General features: G+C 39.2%; 1 protein-coding gene across 5 annotated transcripts; it reads left to right on the forward strand.

Moving 5' to 3' along the window:
- The first annotated feature begins 6,445 nt into the window (after positions 1-6,445).
- Positions 6,446-18,137, forward strand: Clec4d (C-type lectin domain family 4, member D). Of its 5 annotated transcripts, none has more exons than XM_006237322.5 (6): positions 6,453-6,710; positions 9,181-9,273; positions 11,106-11,210; positions 12,178-12,326; positions 13,701-13,816; positions 15,516-18,137. In XM_006237322.5, the coding sequence occupies exons 1-6, from the start codon at positions 6,683-6,685 to the stop codon at positions 15,676-15,678; spliced, it is 654 nt and encodes a 217-aa protein (XP_006237384.1). In that variant the 5' UTR covers positions 6,453-6,682; the 3' UTR covers positions 15,679-18,137. The 5 variants fall into 5 exon arrangements, with proteins under 5 accessions (XP_063142420.1, XP_038963818.1, XP_006237384.1 ...); NM_001003707.2 differs by having other exon boundaries at positions 6,502-6,710; positions 12,175-12,326; positions 15,516-16,135; XM_063286350.1 differs by lacking the exons at positions 13,701-13,816; positions 15,516-18,137 and adding an exon at positions 12,695-13,679 and having other exon boundaries at positions 6,446-6,710; positions 12,175-12,326.
- Positions 18,138-20,957: the final 2,820 nt, after the last annotated feature.

Consider the following 20,957-nt stretch of genomic DNA (forward strand, 5'->3'; position numbering starts at 1 on the left):
GTGAGTGTGTGTGTGTGTCTGTGCCATATGTCTGTGGGTGCCAGGGGTCATGTTGCCTGGAGCAGAAGTTACAGGTGGCTGTCAGTCATCTGGCATGGGTACTGAGAACTGAACTTGGATCCTCTGGAATTGCACCAACAGCTTTTAACCACGGAGCACCTCTTTAAGTCTCACTTATAGAAACTGTATGAAGACAACAATTATCTTTCCTTTTTCCTTTCTTTCTTTCAGATAGTCCTTTTCTGAATTCACTGCTATGTGTAGACACAGAAAACTAAGTGTTAGCTTTTTATTGGTTATTTTATTTACATTTCAAAAGTTATCCCCCCTTCCCAGTTTCCCCTCTGCAAACCCCCTATTCCCTCCCACTCCCCCTGCTTCTTTGGGGGAATTCCTCCACTCATGCACCCACTCCTGCCTCAATGTGCTAGCATTCCCCTACCCTGGGTCATTAAGCCTCCACAGGACCAAGGGTCTCCCCTCCCATTGATGCCAGAGAAGGCCATTCTCTATTACATAAGCAGCTGGAGCCATGGGTCTTCCCGTGTATTTCTTGGTTGGTGGTTTAGTCTCTGGTGTCTGGTTGGTTGATATTGTTGTTCTTCCTATGGGGTTGCATAGAACTGATCCTGTTTAAAGGAAATGAAGAGACAAAGAGTGGATCAGAGACTGAAGGAAAGGCCATCCACAGTTTCCTCCAATTAGGGATCCATCCCATCTGCAGACACCAAACCCAGACACTGTTGCTGATGCAAAGAAGTGCTTGCTGAAAGGAGCCTGGTATGTCTGTCTCCTAAGAAGCTCTGCCAAATCCTGACCAATACAGATGCAGATGCTCACAGCCAACCATCAGACTGAACCTCAAATGGACGACTTAGGGGAAGGACTGAAGGAGCTGAATATTTGCAAAAATTATCTTTTCATGTGATTGCTAATTATTTGTACGTGCTTTTGGTACAGGGAATTTTCCATTTCTTCTGTCAATTTTTATTAAGTTTTCTATATTTATTATTGAATGCTTAAATTCTAAACCCTTAAATATTATTTTGCTACCTTTCTTTTGTTTGTTTTCAGATCAATTACTATGTAGTCTTACATCACCTGTGCTGTAAATCCTTTGGCATTTTTAAATATTTGTCATTGAAGTATTATTTATATAGCATGTCACTTGCTTTATCTATCATTTTGTGTGTACTTGAAAAGATGTGAATTTTATACTTAACTAAATGTTCTAAAAAGTAACTCATTTATCTATTATTGAGGATGGAGTGACAGCTTAGCAGTTAAGAGAACTAGCTCCTCTTCCAGAGACCCTGAGTCTAATTCTTAGTACAGAATTGGGAGCTCATAACTGATCATAATTCCTGTTCCAGGGAATCTGATGTTCCCCTTCTGGCCTTTGTGAGAACAAGGCATGAACATGGTACCTAAACATATATGTTAGCAAAGTACTCATAAACATAACATTTAAAAATAATAAAAATAAAATTTAAAATTTACTATTATTACAATCTTCTACATCAGTGCTTGTTTGTGTATGCTCCTCTGTCCTTTAATAAGAACAAATTATTAAAATATCTAATCATGTAGGAATATTTAATTTCTGTCCTTATGTTTGTCAAATGATATTATGTTTGGGGAGAATATTAAAGATCACAAACTTTCAAAACAAAAACAAACAAAAAACTGCAAAGCTTCTCTAAGGCAAAGGACACTGTTGTTAGGACAAAACGGCAAGCAACAGATTGGGAAAAGATCTTTACCCATCCTACAACTGTTAGAGGGCTTATATCCAAAATATACAAAGAACTCACAAAGTTAGACTGCAGGGAGACAAATAACCCTATTAAAAATGGGGTTCAGATCTAAACAAAGAATTCACAGCTAAGGAATATCTAATGGCTGAGAAGCACCTAAAGAAATGTTCAACATCTTTAGTCATAAGGGAAATGCAAATCAAAACAACCCTGAGTTTCCACCTCATACCAGTCACAATGGCTAAGGTCAAAATCCCCTGCGACAGTAGATGCTGGTGAGGATGTGGAGAAAGAGGAACACTCCTCCATTGTTGGTGGGATTGCAGACTGGTACAACCATTCTGGAAATCAGTCTGGAGGTTCCTCAGAAAATTCAACATTGCATTACCTAAGAACCCAGCTATACCTCTCTTGGGTATATACCCAAAAGATGCTCCAACATACATCAAAGACACATGTTCATGGCAGCCTTATTTATAATAGCCAGAAGCTGGAATGAACCCAGATGCCCTTCCACAGAGGAATGGATACATAAAATGTGGTACATCTACACAGTGGAATACTACTCAGTTATCAAAAACAGTGACTTCATCAAGTTCATAGCCAAATGCTTGAAACTGGAAAATATCATCCTGAGTGAGGTAACCCAATCACAGAAATACACACATGGTATGCAGTCATTGGTAAGTGGTTATTAGCCCAAACGCTCGAATTACCGTAGATGCACAGAACACATGAACTTCAAGAATGATGAGCAAAATGCTTCATTCCTTCTTTAAAAGGGCAACAAGAATACCCTTAGGAAATGATAGGGAGGCAAAGTTGAGACCAGAGACTGAAGGAACACCCATTCATAACCTTCCCTACATGTGGCCCATACATATACAGCCATCAAACTAGATAAGATGGATGAAGCAAGAAGTGCAGGCTGTCAGGAACCGGATGTAGATCTCTCCTGAGAGACACAGCCAGAATACATCAAATGCATAAGCAAACCACTGAACTGAGAATGCAACCCTTGTTGAAGGAATCAGAGAAAGGTCTGAAAGAGCTGAAGGTGCTTGAAACCCCATATGAACAACAATGCCAACCAACCAGGGCTTCCAGGGACTAAGCCACTACCCAAAGACTATACATGGACTGACCCTGGGCTCCAACTGCATAGGTAGCAATGAATAGCCTAGTGAGGGCACCAGTGGAAGGGGAAGCCTTTTGCTCTGCCAAGACAGGACCCCCAGTGAACAGGATTGTTGGGGGAAGGGCAGTAATGGGGAGAGGATGGGCAGGGGAGAACCCATGTAGAAGGGGAGTGGGAGGGGCTAGGGAATGTTGGCTTGGAAACCAGGAAAGGGAATAACATTTGAAATGTAAATAAGAAATACCCAATTTAATAAAGGTGGAAAAAAATTAAAAAATTAAAAAATAATACCTGATTCTTGGGCTTGTATTCGGTACATTTAAAATAGCATGTTTTCAAAACTGAAACAGGCTATCTGCTTCACTTCCTGCAAACCATTGCATTTGAATTTCACAAAACATTTATTTTATTAACCAATAAATGCCTTTACTTATTTATTGTTGTGTTAATGGTATACATATGTACATGTGCATAGAGTCCTCCTCTATGACTCTCTTGTCTGTTCTTTTAAGACAGCAGAAAATTAGGACTTTGGCATCTTTTTAGCTATGCTGGTGCCCAGAGGTTCCAAGCACGATCCTCCTGTCTCCCACACTGTGCTCCTCCAACACCGAAGTTCATGGGTCCCCATATGGTGCAAAGGATCTGAGCTCAATGTCTTTGAGCTATCTGTCTCAGCCTTTTGAGAAACCCTTTTAAATTTAACACTGAATATCCAGGTAGGGTGGAACTGGTGGCCGCACCTTAATATCTGAGGTGATGCTGAAGAGGTGAAGCTTGTGTTTTTGCATTCTCTCTCATAAAGGCCAATCTTTTCACAATGCATTTTCTCTATGAAATTGTGTGTAGGTAGCTTATAGCTATTGCTAGTATTTTTAGTTTACTAAAAATTGTATGTACTTTAAGATCTGAATGTGATAGGACACGCATATAGTCCCAGCACTCAGGAGGTAAGGACAGGTATATCATAAATTAAACCAGCTTGGGCTTCATCTTGGGCACAGAGAGACTCTGTGTCAAAAAACCAAACTTCTAAACCAAACAACCAAACCAGGCTGAAACAGCAATTCCCCCAAACACCAACACAAACAGCTTACACTAATTTAACGATTACATTGCATTCAAAGTTTTATAAAGTGCCAATATCACATGATCAATTTTAATTCATGAATGAAACAATTTTGAATTAACTTCAAAATATGTATTTACTTTTCTATTTATTTAACAGAAAAGCAACAAACATATCTCATACTGGCTTGCCTCTATTCCCGCAAATAGTAGAGAAACTTTTACACTACAGAATTTAACACACACACACACACACACACACACACACACACACACACACACACACACACACAAAACCATCAGTCTCCATGTTCCTCTCCATGAAACTCACAATAACAGCTTGCTTGAATGTATTTTTCTCCCCAAGGCCAACCTGTAGTAATTTGTCTGTAGTTATTCCTGCTCTACCCTAGCACCACCTGTATCATTTCCCAGCTCTCTCTAAAAACATATTCTACACGGAGCTTGTGACCACTATCCTCAATAGCTTACCAAATAATGCAGGTATGATACAACCAAACATTTCTCAGATGGCTTCTCGGTTATTGTCTCTTCCACAATGATGTGCTTGTGATAGTATGTCTGGCTAGTGTTATCTGCTTCACCAATTTTCTATCTCCCAAACCATATGGCACGTGTATCATCACAACCTGGAGGGTCATGTTGGTGTTTGTCTTCTGGAGGGAAGCCTGCTTTGTTGGCTCTTCTGATTAATGCATTTGAGTCTCTTTTGTTGTACATTAGGAACCTTCACCAGGTGTGAGTACCTGGCTTCCTCCTCCTCCTGTTATTAGGTGTAACAGCTTACACATGTTGGACTTTTCTGTTCTGGGTTTAAAATTGACTCCTTTGCCCATGATCATTTGCCTTATAATATCTTTTATCTGTCATTTAATTTTACAAAACAAAACAATAAATTTCTATACAGAAAAATGTATGTAGTCTTCATTTAAGAAAACAATACACATTTTACCATACATAATAGTAACTATTTGTTCACTAAGATCCATTGAAAACAGGTGACATCAATAATATTTATTTATATTTTATGACATGTAAATTATTTCCCTTCTGAATAATTGTGAACACCTGGTGAGTCTTATAAATTAAAATAGTATTCAAATATTTTATCATCATAATGAAATAAATTATTTTATTACTGAAGTTAAATTTGTCTTTGGAGGCCTGTCGCCATGGGCATTTTGCTTTTCAACATTTATGAAGATTTCTTCACATTTCCAGTTTTATCTCTGACTTTGTTGCTGTTTCCCCACTTTGACAAACTTGCTGTCTATCATCTAGGAAAATTATGGAATTTAGTCAACAGGACCATCACTTCACTGATTTTGAAACAAGGATAATATACAACAAGAACTATGATTTTCTTCTTCCAAATCTCCAATGATGCTAAGAAAAAATCCAGAAAGGTGTTATATGCTGTACAATAGACTTAAAATTTTTTAACTTGCTGGAATTAATGTGAAAAGACTTCAGCCACAACAACAGTGTTATAGATGCAAAGTATATATTTATTCTCAAGATTATAAGTAGGCTATATGTACAAGGTCAGATCCCTTTGTGGTGGGAGCCCTTCTCCAAGCTTGGAGAATGCTGTTGTCTTGCTGTGTCCCAGCATTCTAGGGGGGTTTGGGGAAAGAAAGGAAAAGGAATAAGGGGGAAGAAAGAGGAGAGAAGGGATTAGGAAGCAAGGAGAGGAGAAAGGAGAGAGGAGAGAAGAGAGAGGAGAGAGGGGAGAGGAGAGAGGAGAGAGGAGAGAGGAGAGAGGAGAGAGGAGAGAGGAGAGAGGAGAGAGGAGAGAGGGGAGAGAGGAGAGAGGAGAGAGGAGAGAGGAGAGAGGAGAGAGGAGAGAGGGGAGAGGGGAGAGGGGAGAGGGGAGAGAGGAGAGAGGAGAGAGGAGAGAGGAGGGAGAGAGAGGAGAGAGGAGAGTAGGAAGAGAGAAGACAGATTTCTAAGGTGCTAATTTCATCAGAAGGACCCCCTTACAAACTTAGCTAACTATAATGACCTCTTTGGGTTCCACATTTAAACACCAACAGAAGTGTTTATAACTTCAACAAATACATTTTGGAGGAATGCAAATATTCATTCTTTAATAATCCTGTAGGCGGATCCAGGAATCACAATGCCGTCTATCATACAACCCTTTTTCCTTTGTCTTAAAATGCCTATTTTCTCTTTCCTGAGAAATCTAATCAACAGCTTCACCGATCTCTTCCTCAGTTCTAAAGCAAAGGATTTCATGTCTCTTCATGGACCATGTGCACAAAATCTGTTAAAAACTGTGTTCATTGCACCTGGACACATCTCATTGAGCTAGAGAACTTTCTAAGCCTTAGTTTACCTCAAACTACCTTTGAAAACATGACATATGAGTAACAAAAACACATTGAGAAATCTTACATGACACACTTCTGGAAGTTTCTACTGACTGTTTTGGGGTTGCTTTCTCAATTTCCTTTTCCTCTTTGCTCCATCTGTTGGAGTACATTAGAGGAAACTCCTTTTTTCTAAGATTTCTTCTTTTTTCACTTAGCTTTCTTGTACTTACTGATCTTGCACTTACCGATCTTAGCAAAATAAGCCAGATATATTGGTGTCCAGTCTTAAATGTTTCTGAAGAGACACCTGTGATGGAAATATACACCCTGGACAAGAAGTAAAGAGGAGCCTGGAATCTCCTGACATATAGACATACATAATGTGGCTGGAAGAATCCCAAATGAAATGTGAGTTTCTCTATTCTCTCTCTCTCTCTCTCTCTCTCTCTCTCTCTCTCTCTCTCTGTCATATATATATATATATATATATATATATATATATATATATATCCATCCTTCCCTCCCTTCTGTTCTATTTCTCCTCTCTTGTTCCTCTTTCTCTCTCTGCTCCTCCTCTTCCTTCTCCTCATTTTTCTCCTCATTCTCTTCTTCTTCCCTTTACTCCTTCTTCAAGACAAAGTCTTGTTAGTAGCACAGGCTAGTCTTGAATTTTCTGTGCAGCCCGGGATTGCCTTAAACTTGATTTCCTTTCCTCCAACTTCTGAGGTCTGAGTTGATAGTTGATGTGTGATCATGCTCAGACCTTTTCACATTTATCTAGTTGAAGTATTTGTGATGATGACTTTAAAATGTGAATTGATGGCAGTGCAAAGATTTAAGATGGGAAGGATGACAACACAATGATGACGGCCTTGATCCCAGTAATCTGTATAACATTCTAAAAATCAAGGAAAGGACATGACTGAATCCTAGTAAGCGGTATAACGTATTCTAAGACCAAGGAAAAGAGATACTAAAATCAGATAGAAGCAGGAGGGGAGATAAAGTATATTTTAAAAGAAATGAGATAAAAATGAGAATTAAATACTTTGGAAGATTCCTTTGACAGGAAGGGAGAGAAATAATATATAGGACACATAGTTATAGGCTCATAGTGCACCAGAGTCTCTCTCTGGTCTCCTGATTGATTTAAAGGATGCTACTGGATCTGCACTGTGAGACTATTAAACAATACTTGGTTATAGTAATTATATTATGTTATTATAAGCAAGCTATTGATGCATCTGCTGGATATGACATGGCCACTATAGCTGTGAACTCCGAGCAGCTGTGGTCCCCTGCACAGGACTTGGCACAAGATTAAACCAACACGATCAGTCAGCATTCCAGCATATAGCACTTAGTGGACTCAGTGGATTACAGAGACAAGGCAACAAAGGAAAGGGGAAGTGGGAATGCGTCAGGGATGCCTGGGTATGGGGGAAGGAGGGTGAAATGAGGGGCAGAGCTTAGGGATACATATGATCAAGGTACAGTGCTTAGATGTATGAAATTATCAGAGAATAAATAAAGGATGTTCTAACAATAAATATATTGGAAAAACGGTAAACTATGCTTGCAATTTAAATCTTGCTTAATCTCATCAGTCTGCTATAGCTAACTTCACCAGGACCACACTGTATCAGAAAACCTGGTTGTTTTGTTTTGGTTTTGTTTGTTTTGGTTGAATTTTCGTTTGTTCTCTCTCTCTCTCCCTCTCTTTCTCTCTCTTTCTCTCTCTCTCTCTCTCTCTCTCTCTCTCTCTCTCTCTCTCTCTCACACACACACACACATACACACACACGCAGAGCTAGGAATGAATAAATGCTGCTCATTGATGCTTTTTAGGCTTTTTTCCCCTTGCTACTCTCAGCAACACAGCAATCTATCCCCTCGTTGTGTACTTTCTCTCAGCCAAGTCAACACTGCATGCTTTCAATTTACCTTTTGAATAGATATGAAAAATCTTGCCACAATATTTTAGGTCATAGTTATTGGATAATGCATACTTTCATTTGTTTGATGGTCTCTTACAATTTCAACAGATTAAACTTATTGCTTACTAGCCAGACCACCCTGTGCACCCAGGGACCAGACCACCAACCAAAGAGTGTACAGGGAGGGATCCATGGCTCCAGCTACATATGTAGCAGAGGATGGCCCTGCCCGACATAAGTAGGGGTGGGGAGGGCTTTGGTCCTGTGGAGATTTGATGCCCTAGTATAGGGTGATGCTACAGAATTTGGGAGGGTTTGGGTGAGTGGATAGGGGAGCACCCTCATAGAGGCAAAGGAGAGGGAGGAAAGGGCAGACAGGATGGGGTGGTTGTGAAGGGGTAACCTAGAAGGGGGATATCATTTGAAATGTAAATGACAGGAATGATTATTTAAAAATAAGTCACAAAAATATAAAAAATAAGTAAATAAATAAATAATGCAGTAAAAAATTACTGCTCATAATTTTGCTCAGTGTTTTAATTGATTTTAGAAACCATATATATGCAATAATGATATTACAATAAGGGCTTTCTTCACACACTTGAGTGTGTGTGTGTGTGTGTGTGCATGTGTGTGTGCGTACAATGTGTGTGTTACACTATGTTATATAGAAGCTTTGAGTTTTTATGACTTTTTGTATTCTGATGTTCTGTTTATAAATACCTGTTTATAAAAAACAATATTTATAAAAACAAGTTTATATTTTTCATGTTATTATTCACTAGCAGGCTATAATGTTGGTTTATTCACAGGAAATATTTAAGTCTCCTGAACTCCTAAAACACTTTACACACTGTCATATTTAGTCTGCTCCTTGACAATCTTGACGCCCCTCCTCTTATGGCAGAGAGGAGACTAACCTATTTCCCTTTTTGTCTTAGCAAAAGGTGCCCTGCATCCCCAGCGGATCCCTTGGGTTTGTGCTGTTGTTTCCATCTCGTTCCTCAGTGCTTGCTTTATCTCAACTTGTTTGGGTAAGCTATTAGCTAGAGTGAAGCTCCTTTTGAATGATCTTCCCCCCAAATTTTCAACATGTGTTCTCGAAGCCTCGCTTTTCCTCAGCTTATCCACATACAACACATTCACCGTCTTAGGCTTACTATCAGAGCTAGGTGTTTGATTTCTTTTTAAAAATTTTTATGAGACTACTCTGTTTGCTTCCAAAAAAAATCACTTTGTTGAGGTATAACTGACATTTAAGAGCTCTAAGCATTAAATGTGTCCCATCAAGATTGGGAACAAATGTGTATCCATGAAGCCATTGATACCACTAATGTCATAGAAAATCTTGTTCTTTCTGACATCAGGCTACAAGATGAGGCTCTGACTCAATTAGTGTGTTGTAGGCATAAGACAAATAGGTTGGAGGAAAGAAAAAAATGGTGGTGGGATAGACTCTGAATTATATATTTCTAATCTAATATTGAGGGGGTTGTTGCACAGTTATGGGGAAAGGAGCATTTTGTTGAATTAAAGTTGTAGTCTTCAGTGATCATATTTAATAAGTGGAATTTGAGTTCTTGCATCATACCACGTGCAAACAACAACCTGCTATAGTGAAAACAGAAATCTGTAAGATAGAATATTTGTACTACATTGATGGGTGAAATGTATATTAATATGTCAAAACAATTGGAAGGAAGTCAGCAATAAAATAAAAAATGGAGAGTCTTACGTAGGCACTGCAGAAAAGGAAAACATAGCGCACACACACACAGTGTCGACCTCATTGGTTGTTAGGGAAGTAAAACTGCAATTCACAGTGAGTCACCATTGCAGACACACCAGGACGGGACTGACTCAGAATACACAGCGTCTGATGACAAAAGTGCAGGAAACTTGGACCCGAGATGTTTACATGCAGGAGGGAGCCCAGAGTAGGAAATCTGTTTGCAAAGCTTTTCCATGTACCCCATTTACCACACATGCACACAAACACCGGCCATCCCACTGCGAGACACGCATGCCCACCTTACAGAAATGTGTACTTCTCCTTAGGATGCAAAGATCCTTAGGTCAAAGATGCTCGGATGAACACAGTTCACAGCGGCCTAACACTGGAAGCCATGAAAGCAGCAGAAGTAAAGAGATCAGGGCATTGACTCCATGAAGACAATAGGTCATTGTCCAGTTATGAAAATGGATGGACTATGGCTATAAGCAGCAATATTGCTTCAGAAACAGTTCTGGGCATAAGACAGCACCAAAGGATTCAGGGCATCTGAGTCCATTCACAGAAAATTTGAACAAAAGTCATTCTGATTTTTGTGTTCTAACCTGAAACTAAAGCAAAGCACTAAAAAACCACAAAATGGAAGAATGGGTCAGACTTGTGTATGATGGCTACCTGCGCTGTTGATAATATTCTGTGTTTTGAACTTGGAAGTCTTTTCTAGGACTGTCCACATTACACTAATTACTAACCTGTACACTTATAGTTTTCTTTTTTACTTTTCAATACTTGATTATATTTCAAAGTAGAAGTATCACTAAACTTGTGACGTTCACAAAACATTGTGGAACTAGCCCACAGTTTACCAGAATTCCCACTCTTGGACAAATCTTGGCGCAATCAACTGAAAATAGTGTGCACCTAAAAGATTCCAAAAGTTCTAATGTAAATCACAGGCAATATGATCATAAATTGTTAGCTTTCGTTGAATTTGCCTGGGATTATGAAATGGCATAGGAAAGAAAATGGGTGTGGGGACCTTAACTGTGAGGGAAATAGAAAGGTGGGGAGGTCAGCCCACTTTTCTAAATTGGTGGCTACATAGCAAAGGAAAACTGCTTTTCTTGCTGACAGTGACTCATTACTTCTTACTCTGGAAGAGAGGAAGCGCGTTGAAGTTCTCAGACTACCACACAAGGCTAACATGCATCCTAGAGGAGCCACAGCCTGGAGCTACAGGTAGTAGAGGAAACCTCTTTATTTGCTTCCATCCAGCCTTTAAAGAGCATCTGTAGGAATGAGAACTGGCTGCAAGAATGAAAATCAGTCAACTAGAACAGAGTAGTTTCTCATGATTTAGTCAAATGCTGCAACACATTATTAATGTTTGTGTGTATGCATGCATGTGTGTGTGTGCATGTGAGTGTGTGTGTGCACACGTGTGTGTGTGCACGTGTGTGCGTGTGTGTGTGTGTGTGTGTGTGTGTGTGTGTGTGTGTGTGTTGCTGGGTATCAAATGCAGGACCTTTTATGTGCTAGACAATTGCTCCACATCAACAGAACTTGGTTTTTTGGGTTTTTTTTGTTTCTGTTTTTGTTTTTTCTTTTTCTTGAGACAAGGTCTCACTATGTACCCTGGACTGGACTGGCCTGGAATTAGAGCTGTTCTTGCTTCTGTCTCCAAAGAGCTTAGATTTCAGGCTTTAGTTACTACCCTTAGATCATGGGTATTTTTGTCATCTGAAAAATAACATGAACTTCACTCAATTTTTTCCTTGACTCAGATATAGCATGAGGACAGTTTCTTCTTTCTGAGATGCCTGTTTACTTATATTCTGGAATCTATAAGGTTAGGAAGAATTAAGAAATGCTCGAGTTTTACAGCCTTTGCCTTCTTTACAAATAAAATATCTTGTAAAAGGCTTTGTTATAGGAACATTCTGCTTAATTTAATTTACCTCCACCACATTTCTCAATACTTTTCTTTCTTTGATAAATATCAAATTCAGGACTCTTCACATTCGAGGAATGTGCTTTACCATTGAGTCACACTGCTAGCTTTGGAAATATTTTAAATATGAAAGCAAAATGCATGTAGGGACACTGAATAACTTCTGGGGTAATGCTTGAAGAAGATGACTGTACACCTTTCAGAAGTTAAATGCTGTTTGGTAACTAACATCTATTTCAATTCTCACCTGAGGAGGTACCTGGACCTGCTGTCCTGTTAGCTGGAGAGCATTCCAGTCTAACTGTTACTTTCCTCTTAATGACAACCAGACCTGGCATGAGAGTGAGAGGAACTGCTCGGGGATGAGCAGTCATCTGGTGACCATCAACACAGAAGCAGAACAGGTATGCATTAGCTTAGTACATCCTGATGCTCTGGTTTCCTTCTGTTGCTGTGACAAGCACCATAACCAAAATAACTTTAAAGGGGGAAGAGTTCATTTAAGCTCACAACTTAGAGTCCATCACTGAGGGAATTCAGAGCAGAAATTCATGCAGGAACTTGAAACAGAAACCAAGGAGGAACACTGCTTTCTGACCCACTCAAAGACTCATATTTAGCTTAGTTTCTTTCCAGTCCAGGACTACCTGCCTAAGGAATGGTGCTGCCCACAGTGAGCTGAGCCCTCCTACATCAATTAACAGTACACACAATTCTACGTAGACGTACCCAATTTGATTTAGATATCTCTTAACTGATATTCCCTTCTCAGGTAATTCTAGGCTGTGTCAAGTAGACAGTTAAAGTTAACTAGGATCCAGCCCATATACATACAGCTACCAAACCCAGACAATATAGCCGATGCCAAGAAGTGCATGCTGATAGGAGCCTGATAGAGCTGTCTCCTGAGAGGCTGTGCCAGAACATGACAAATACAGAGGCAGATGCTTGAAGTCAACCATTGAACTGAGAATGGGATACCCATTGGAGGAGTTAGACAAATGATTGAAGGAGCTGAAGGGATTTGCAACCCCATGAGAACAGCAATACTAACAAGAGCTCCCAAGGACTAAACCACCATCCAAAGGCTACACATGGACAGACCCATGGCTCCAGCTGCCTATGAAGCAGAGGGTGGCCTTGTTGGGCATCAATGGAAGGAGAAGCCCTTCGTCCTGCCAAGGCTGGACCCCCCCAGTGTAGGGTAATGTCAGGGTGGGTAAGCAGGAAGGGATGGGTGGGGCAACACCCTCATAGAAGAATGGGGAGAGAGGATGGGATAGAGGGTTTATGGATGGGAAACTGGTAAAGGGGATAACATTTGAAGTGTAAATAAAAAATATCCAACAAATAAAAAGTTACCTAGGACCATTAGTTATTCTGTTGCTCTAAATCTCTTCATAGTGGAGAAATTTCTTGGGTTTCTAATGTTGTTCCTTAAACTTTCTTATCAGCCTGGACAACATTTTCTTCCTCTCCCAGTTTTTCCTTTCCCCCCTTTTTTCAAATCAACTTGTTCATTTTTCAACTATGCTTTTCCTAATACAAAGTCCATTACAATCTCACTTCACTTTTACAGGGATCAGATGTAGCAGTCCGAAGACTCAGGGTTTGGTGAGGTTAAAGCTCCCCCTACCACACTAAGCAGATTTGAAGACCGACTTGTCTGATTTCATGATGTTTATGCTTAGCCTGTGATCTCATTGCCGTCTTTTCTCCTTAGCCTAATGGACATTACGAATGTGAATTTGCTAAAAAAATGTATATTTTGTATGTAGGATTTTGTGACTCAACTTTTGGATGAACAATTTTCCTATTTCTTGGGACTTTCTTATGAGAAGGTGGAAGGTCAATGGCAATGGGTGGACAAGACGCCATTCAACCCAAACGTGGTGTGAGTATATTGGTGGGGGTAAGGCATTTATAGGCAAACATGAGATGGGTGGCAAGAAGAACTTATGGCTAGAGATGGGACTTGGTGACCACCTCCACTCTCCATGCTGGGATCTAATTTACTTTGAATTTGCACGTTAGTGCATGTTTATGCAGTCATGCAGCTGTCATGTTGTTTCTGGAGGACACTATTTCCTTGTAGTCATCCCTCTCCTCTAGCTCTAACACATTTTTCATCAAGATCCTCGGGCTTCTTAGGAAAGGGATGTAATACATATGTGCCATTTAAAGATGAGCACTCTTTAGACTCTCCTTTGTACCTTGACTGGACAAGCATTCTCCTTTCTCCACATGAAGGCCTGCACTTGCCAGTATTTGTTTGTTTAGATCTTAGGCATTCTGACTGGGACAAGATAAAAAATAATCTAAAAGTAGTTTTACTTTGCATTGCCCTATGGCAAAGAATATTAAGCATTTTAAAAATGTTTCTCTGCCATTTGTATTTCATCTTTTGCTTAGTCCCAATACTCATTTGTTTTCCTCATGTTTACCTTTTTACCCTTAACTTCTTTGGATGTTCTAGATCCTAATCCTCTGCCAGACATATAGCTGATAAATGTCCTTTCCCCTCATGGAGGCTGCCTCTTCCCTTGAAATATGGTGTTCTTTGTTATATAGACATTTTCTATTTCCACAGTTCCCATTTTATAGTTATTGGCCTTAGTGCCGTTTCCATTGTTCAGGAAGTCCTTCCTTGTGCCAATAAGTTCAAGAGTTTTTCTTAATTTTTCCTCTGTGAAATTCAGGGTATCAGATTTTATCTGAGGTCCTTGATTCACTTGGAATTGGGTCTTGTGCAAAGTGAAAGGGAATAATGTTTCATTATTTTTGCACATGGCTATCCAGTTTTGCTGGCACCATATGGGGAGATGCTGTCTTTTCTGCTATTTTCACTGTTGGCCTCACTGGGAAAGATTGGGTAGATGTATGAATAGTGACTTATGTATGTATTCTTGATGCTATTCCATTGAGTCACAGGCCCGTTTTTATGCCAGTGCCTTGACAGTTTGTATTAGTTTTTTGTTATATTTTGTTTTAAAGCATTGCTCTGTAGTATAGTTTGAAATCTGAGGTGATGATACCTCCAGTTTTTTAAACTCTTCAGGATTGTGTGATTGTCCTGGGGCATACATGTTTAATTTAAATTTAAATTTAAAATTTTAATTAAAGTACATTTAAGTTTGCCTTTTCAATTTCTGTAAGAATTGCCTTAGAATTTTAATGGGGGTTGAGTTGAGTCTGTGATCACTTCTGTTGGGATGACTACTTACATACTATGAAAGGGAGACCTTTTCATCTTGTGGCATTTTTCATTTCCTTGTTAGTGTTTTAAAGTTTTCATTTCATGAGAAGTTTACTTGCTTCATTGGACTTATTCCAATTTCTTTGGTTAAAGCAACGAGGGCTATTGTGAATGGCATTGTCTCCCTGGCTTCTTTGTGTGTTTCACATTGTATATAGGAAGACTACTGATTTTTATGTGTTAAGGAAGTCATGCTTCAAATGCTCAATAGCCACATACGGCTGATGACTCTTGCAGTGCAGATCGTAACTTTGTTTTGCGCACATGTTCTATTTGCTCTGCATCTCTGGATTATCTTGGGATAAAATCCTATCTCAGGGTTCTGCTTCTCTTTCAGATTCTGGAAAGTTGGGGAACCCAAGGACTATATGGAAGAAGACTGTGTTGTCCTTGTTTATGACCAAGATAAATGGGTCTGGAATGATTTTCCTTGTCACTTTGAGATGGGAAGGATTTGTAAGTTACCTGGAGCAACATTTGATTGGAATCCCTCGAAGTGATCCTTATGATGGGGATGGAGAAGACAAACCTATCAGACCCAGGGAAAGTGTATGTGTCATAGAAATAGAGAACACATTGGGTCATAGAGCATAGTTAACCACGAGGATGTTCATCATTATTTTTGTTTAAATTTAATTCAATGTACATAGTGTGGTTTGCCCTCCCTCTCTCCCCCCCCTCTTTCTCTCATGTGTGTGTGTATGTGTGTACACACCAGCATGTGCACACATATGTTTAAGATAGTAAGGTTCTGTGTGGTGTTTTGGTAGAGAGAATGACCATCATCCTATGGGATTCAGGTTTTAATTGTTGCTTCCTTGAGAGTATTTTAAGAATTTATTTTTCAGTTGGTATGTTTTTGTTTTATATTTAATGAAAGGATTAGGTTTGTAATCTTTTTTCATTTTTCTCTTGTCTTAATTATTACCTCTTAAAATCCAAACTTACAGCAGACAATATGGTAGTGATAGATCACATTTTATTCTTCTCTCATACATTACATTGTGACCACAGATTCCATCTATTCTTCCCAGTCCTCTCTACTACCTCTGTTTCAGATCCACCCTCCCCATTTCCCTTCAGAATAGGGCACGGCTTCCAGGAATATCTGCTGAATACAGCATAATAAATTGCAATAAGCTAGGCGCAAACCCTCATATCAAGGCTGGATGAAGCAACCCAGTAGGAGAAAAGGGTCCCATTTTAGCCTAAATCTCAGTTTAAAATTTTAACAATTTTATTGATTGATATTTTACTTTCACATTTAAATAGTTCCTGAAGATCTCGCAGGAAAACAGTGTAAAATAGGCTTCAGTGATGGTATTGCACAAGAAGAAAAGAAGCAAATAGACCTTTTAGCAATTTTCTTCTTTCTTCATCCTAGCTGTTGGGTCAAAGCAGGTAGTTTCATGATGACCTAACTTCTTTGTAATGCGCTCTTTTCAACCCCGTTTTAGCTGAGGAAACAAAGTCCCGGGAAGCTGAAGAGCTCCCATTCGTATTGCTTTTTCATGACAATCAGAACTATAGTTCACATCTACCTTTTCCTGGAGATGAACCCCATCTCCATTCTACTTACAGTAAATTAATGGCAATAAGCTGGCCTTTTGGCTTGGCTAAGGACTCAATTTTGTTAATTATTTGAAGTTCTACTCTATTGCAGTTTTCATTTTGAATCATAAAGAGAGCACATTTCAATTTTTTTTTAAAAAATTGTTCCAATGTTTAAGAACTGTACTATTGGTAGGAATGTCACTGAATTAGCAACCTCCAATGTGGCAGAACATTCCCCTAATGAATAAAGATTTCAAGGAGCCAATCACTGGGCAAGAGACAGGACTTTTGGGTTGGAGAGAGGAAGAGGGGAAGAGGAGAAAAGATACTCACTTTGGGGACGAAAGATGACCATGGAGGCCAAAATGTAGGTAGCAGAAGCCCTGGTTCATGTGCTTGGACCTGCTTCCAGAGGATTTATAACTTAGAATAGCTTACAAATATCAATTGGCTTCCAGAGAAAAAGGTACGATGACAAAGTGTGGGTTTGTGAGAAGTGCACCCTAACTAGCTGTGGGAATTTGGAAGCATGGGGCTGGCATGGCAGTTACCTGTAAGAGAACCACAAGATGAGCGGTTGCTCCATGAAGCTTGCTCCATAGAGGTGGAGAGACTGCTAGGGCCAGAGAGTAGCCAGCGTTAGTGTGAGATGGTGCCTTTTTAATATTTCCCGCTACACTACAATTAGAATGTTTGTACTATTAGTTATGACTTACCATGAGAAAGCCTACTGGGGGCTATAGAGATAGATCAGTGGTTACGATTGCTTGCTCTTCTTCCAGAGGACCTGAGTTTGATTCCCAGTACCTACATCATAGTGGCCTACAGCACCAACTCTGGGGTATTTGACTCTTCTGGACTACACAACACAACAACTTCTGCATATACAGTACACAAATGTACACACACACACACACACACACACACACACACACACACACACACAAGGAAATTAAATAAACATTTAAAAGAAAAGTACTGTTCTGGTTTTGCTTGAAATTTGATTTGCTAATATTTCCTATCTCTGAGCTGAGAATTTCCAAGCAACAACTCTTTAACCTTTCTTTTCCTTCCCTATATTGAAAGGCAACAACTACTCTGCAAGTTTGTTAACGACTTTCTGGGTTAAATGTAGAACATTAAGGTTTGGTTCAGTGTGACAGTGTAACATGTGTTTTGTGTGTGTTCTCATTAAAGATGGTATCTTTAAAAGAAGTGGAACTAAGTAACTTCACATTGGGTTGAAAATACTAATTAAATCATAACACTCAAGACAAATTGAAATAATTTTATGTATTAGTGGGATTTATATATTTAATATTATCCATTTTGATGTACAAATTATACACCTGTCTATGATGAAATCCAGTAGTCAATAAAATATAACCCTCCATGATTTCCTTCATTGATTTTGCAAGTCTGTCTACAATCTGTTTCTTGCTGCTAAGAATGATCAATCCCCAGGACCCTTGCTATCCCTTGGACTCCCAGCCTCCTACCTGGATGAAGGCAGCAGAGTCTTCCCATTCCCACATTTCACTGATAGGAAATCAGTGTTAAAATGTAAATAATAGACACATTAATAAAAACACAAAGCAACGGCAATGAGTGAATGTGAAAATATGTAGGAGGAGTTGGACAGCGTGGCTATTTCAGCCACTAGCTGCCTCTGCTGCAGAAACCACACTCGAACAAGAAACTCAGTCAGCTCAGTGGGTCACACACAGGAAGAAGACACAAGAGTGGGGGAAGAACTAATTGCGAAGGATACTAGATGGAGAGGAAGGGGAACAAGAGGAGGGAAAAGGGTGTGTGAAAGTGGATAAAATCACTTTATAATTGTATATGAAATTATATATAAAATCATATATAATTATAAAAACCTTGTATAATTATATAAATGTATGAAGCCATCAAACAGGAAAAAGAGAAAGGAGAGAACTGAGAGAAGTCTCTTCCTTAAGGAAGTCTCATGCTCTAGTGCCTTTTCAGAGTAATTCCAACCATCTGGTTTTGTTTCTAAGATTTTCTTCTGTATTTTAAACATTTTTCTTTAGAATTCCATACACGAGTACATGAGTAGAAAAATGAAACTATACATGTATCTCTCACTCTGCAAAAAACCAGTTTCAAATGGACCAGAGACCTCAACTTAAGAACTGACCCTTGCAAACTGTTGCAGCAGAAACTAAGTAGAATTTCAAGACATATGCCGCTATTTAAGGCACTCATTCCCATACATGGACCTAGGCAAACTCCTTTAGAGGTTTTTCCCCATCAGTCTTATCTAATGCTTACAGTTTTAAGGGAGGGAACCATACTTTTCACCCCTAGATGAAAAGGCTATGGATGAATTCTTGAGGACAGATTGCTATCCTCTGAAGCTGAGAGTGTCATCAGATAAAACCTGTCCCAGGATTTTCCCTACTTTGCTACAACAGGAATACAGAGTTTTCCTACTAATATATTTGCAAAATACTTTGATTTGATTCATGGCTTGGCATTTTTGTCACTGTTATACTAATTTTTGCAGAATTACTTCCATGTAAGATTGATACATTATTTAATGACAATCTGAATTCATGTATCTAGAGGATAGATATAAGACAAAGGCATACACAAATATATTTATTTTCACAAGACATAAGGTTATTCAGATATAAAGAAGTGGAAAACCATGTCTTGCTAACTCTGAAAAAGAGGTGGATAATTCTGGAGGGGGGCAAAAATGTGCAATTTAGGAAATAAAGCATGTCCACTGCTAATGAAGTAGGGGAACTTGTAAGCACCATGCAGTCTTCTTTCAGGGGTAGATCCCTTGAAATATGGCTTTTCCCCCCATTTTTATTGGATATATTCTTTATCTCCATTTCTTTTTTTTTCGCTTTTAATTCTACTGAAGGAAATGAATCCTATTGATAGATCACTTAACTACATTATCCTTGTTTTAAAGTATTTCAATTCTTCACGGGAACAGACAAATATAGGTATCAAACCTCAAACTTGTTTTTTACATTAAATACTGTCAAGAGAAAACAGTCACTTTGGAAAGAAATCTTTAGTAGACATGGTTTTGTTTGTTTGTTTGTTTGTTTTGTTTTGTTTGCTTTCTTTTGGGTAATATCTCCATGATGTTTAATTACATATTAAAATAGTATATTTCTTATTGGATACTTTTTATTTACATTTCAAATGTTATTCACTTTTCTGGTTTCCCCTCCATAAGCCCCCTATCCCATCGCCCCTCCCCTTCCACCTTCTATGAGGGTGTTCCCCCTTCCAACCACCCCCTTCCCACCTCCCCACCCTGAAATTCCCCTACTCTGAGGGGTCCAGTCTTGGCAGGACCAAGGGCTTCTCCACCCACTGGTGCCCAACAAGGCCATCCTCTACTACATATGCAGCTGGAACCATGGGTCTGTCCACATGTATTCTTTGGGTAGCGGTTTAGTCCCTGGGAGCTCTGGTTGGTTGGTATTGTTCTTATGGGGCTGAAAGCCCCTTCATCTCCTTCAATTCTTTCTCTAACTCCTCCAATGGGGACCCCATTCTCAGTTCAATGGTTGACTGCTAGCATTTGCCTTTGTATTTGTCATGCTCGGGCTGAGCATCTCAGGAAACAGCTGTATCAGGCTCCTGTCAGCCAGCGCTTCTTGGCCTCATCAATATTGTGTGGATTTGGTGGCTGTATATATATATATATATATATATATATATATATATATATATATATATATATATATATATATATATGGGCTGGATCCCCAGGTGGGGCAGGCTCTGGATGATCACACGTTTTTTCTTTGTCCCAAACTTTGTATCCAAATCTCTTCCTATGATTGCTTTTAAGAAGGAGTGAAGCATACATACTTTGGTCATCCTTCTTGAACTTCATGTGGCCTATAAATTGTATCTTGGGAAATTAGAGATTTTGGGCTAATATTCACTAATCAATGAGTGCATACCATGCATTATTTCTGTGATTGGGTTACCTCACTCAGGATGACATTTTCTATTTCCAACAATTTGCCTATGAATTTCATGAAGTCATTGTTTTTGATAGCTGAATAGTATTCCATTGTGTAGATGAACCACATTATCAGTGTCCATTCCTCTGTTGAAGGGCATCTGGGTTCTTTCCAGCTTCTAGCTATAATAAATAAGGCTTCTATGAACAGAGTGGAGCACATGTCCTTGTTATATGTTGGAGCGTCATTTGGGTATA

Source organism: Rattus norvegicus, chromosome 4 (genome assembly GCF_036323735.1).
Source record: "Rattus norvegicus strain BN/NHsdMcwi chromosome 4, GRCr8, whole genome shotgun sequence".
Lineage (NCBI taxonomy): Eukaryota > Metazoa > Chordata > Mammalia > Rodentia > Muridae > Rattus > Rattus norvegicus.

Excerpts from the sequence above, each read along its gene's own strand:
- Clec4d (NM_001003707.2), top strand. The coding sequence starts at position 6,683 with ATGTGGCTGGAAGAATCCCAAATGAAAT. Across the intron at positions 12,327-13,700 it reads TCAACACAGAAGCAGAACAG|GATTTTGTGACTCAACTTTT; the intron begins GTATGCATTAGC and ends TTTTGTATGTAG. Across the intron at positions 13,817-15,515 it reads CCATTCAACCCAAACGTGGT|ATTCTGGAAAGTTGGGGAAC; the intron begins GTGAGTATATTG and ends CTTCTCTTTCAG.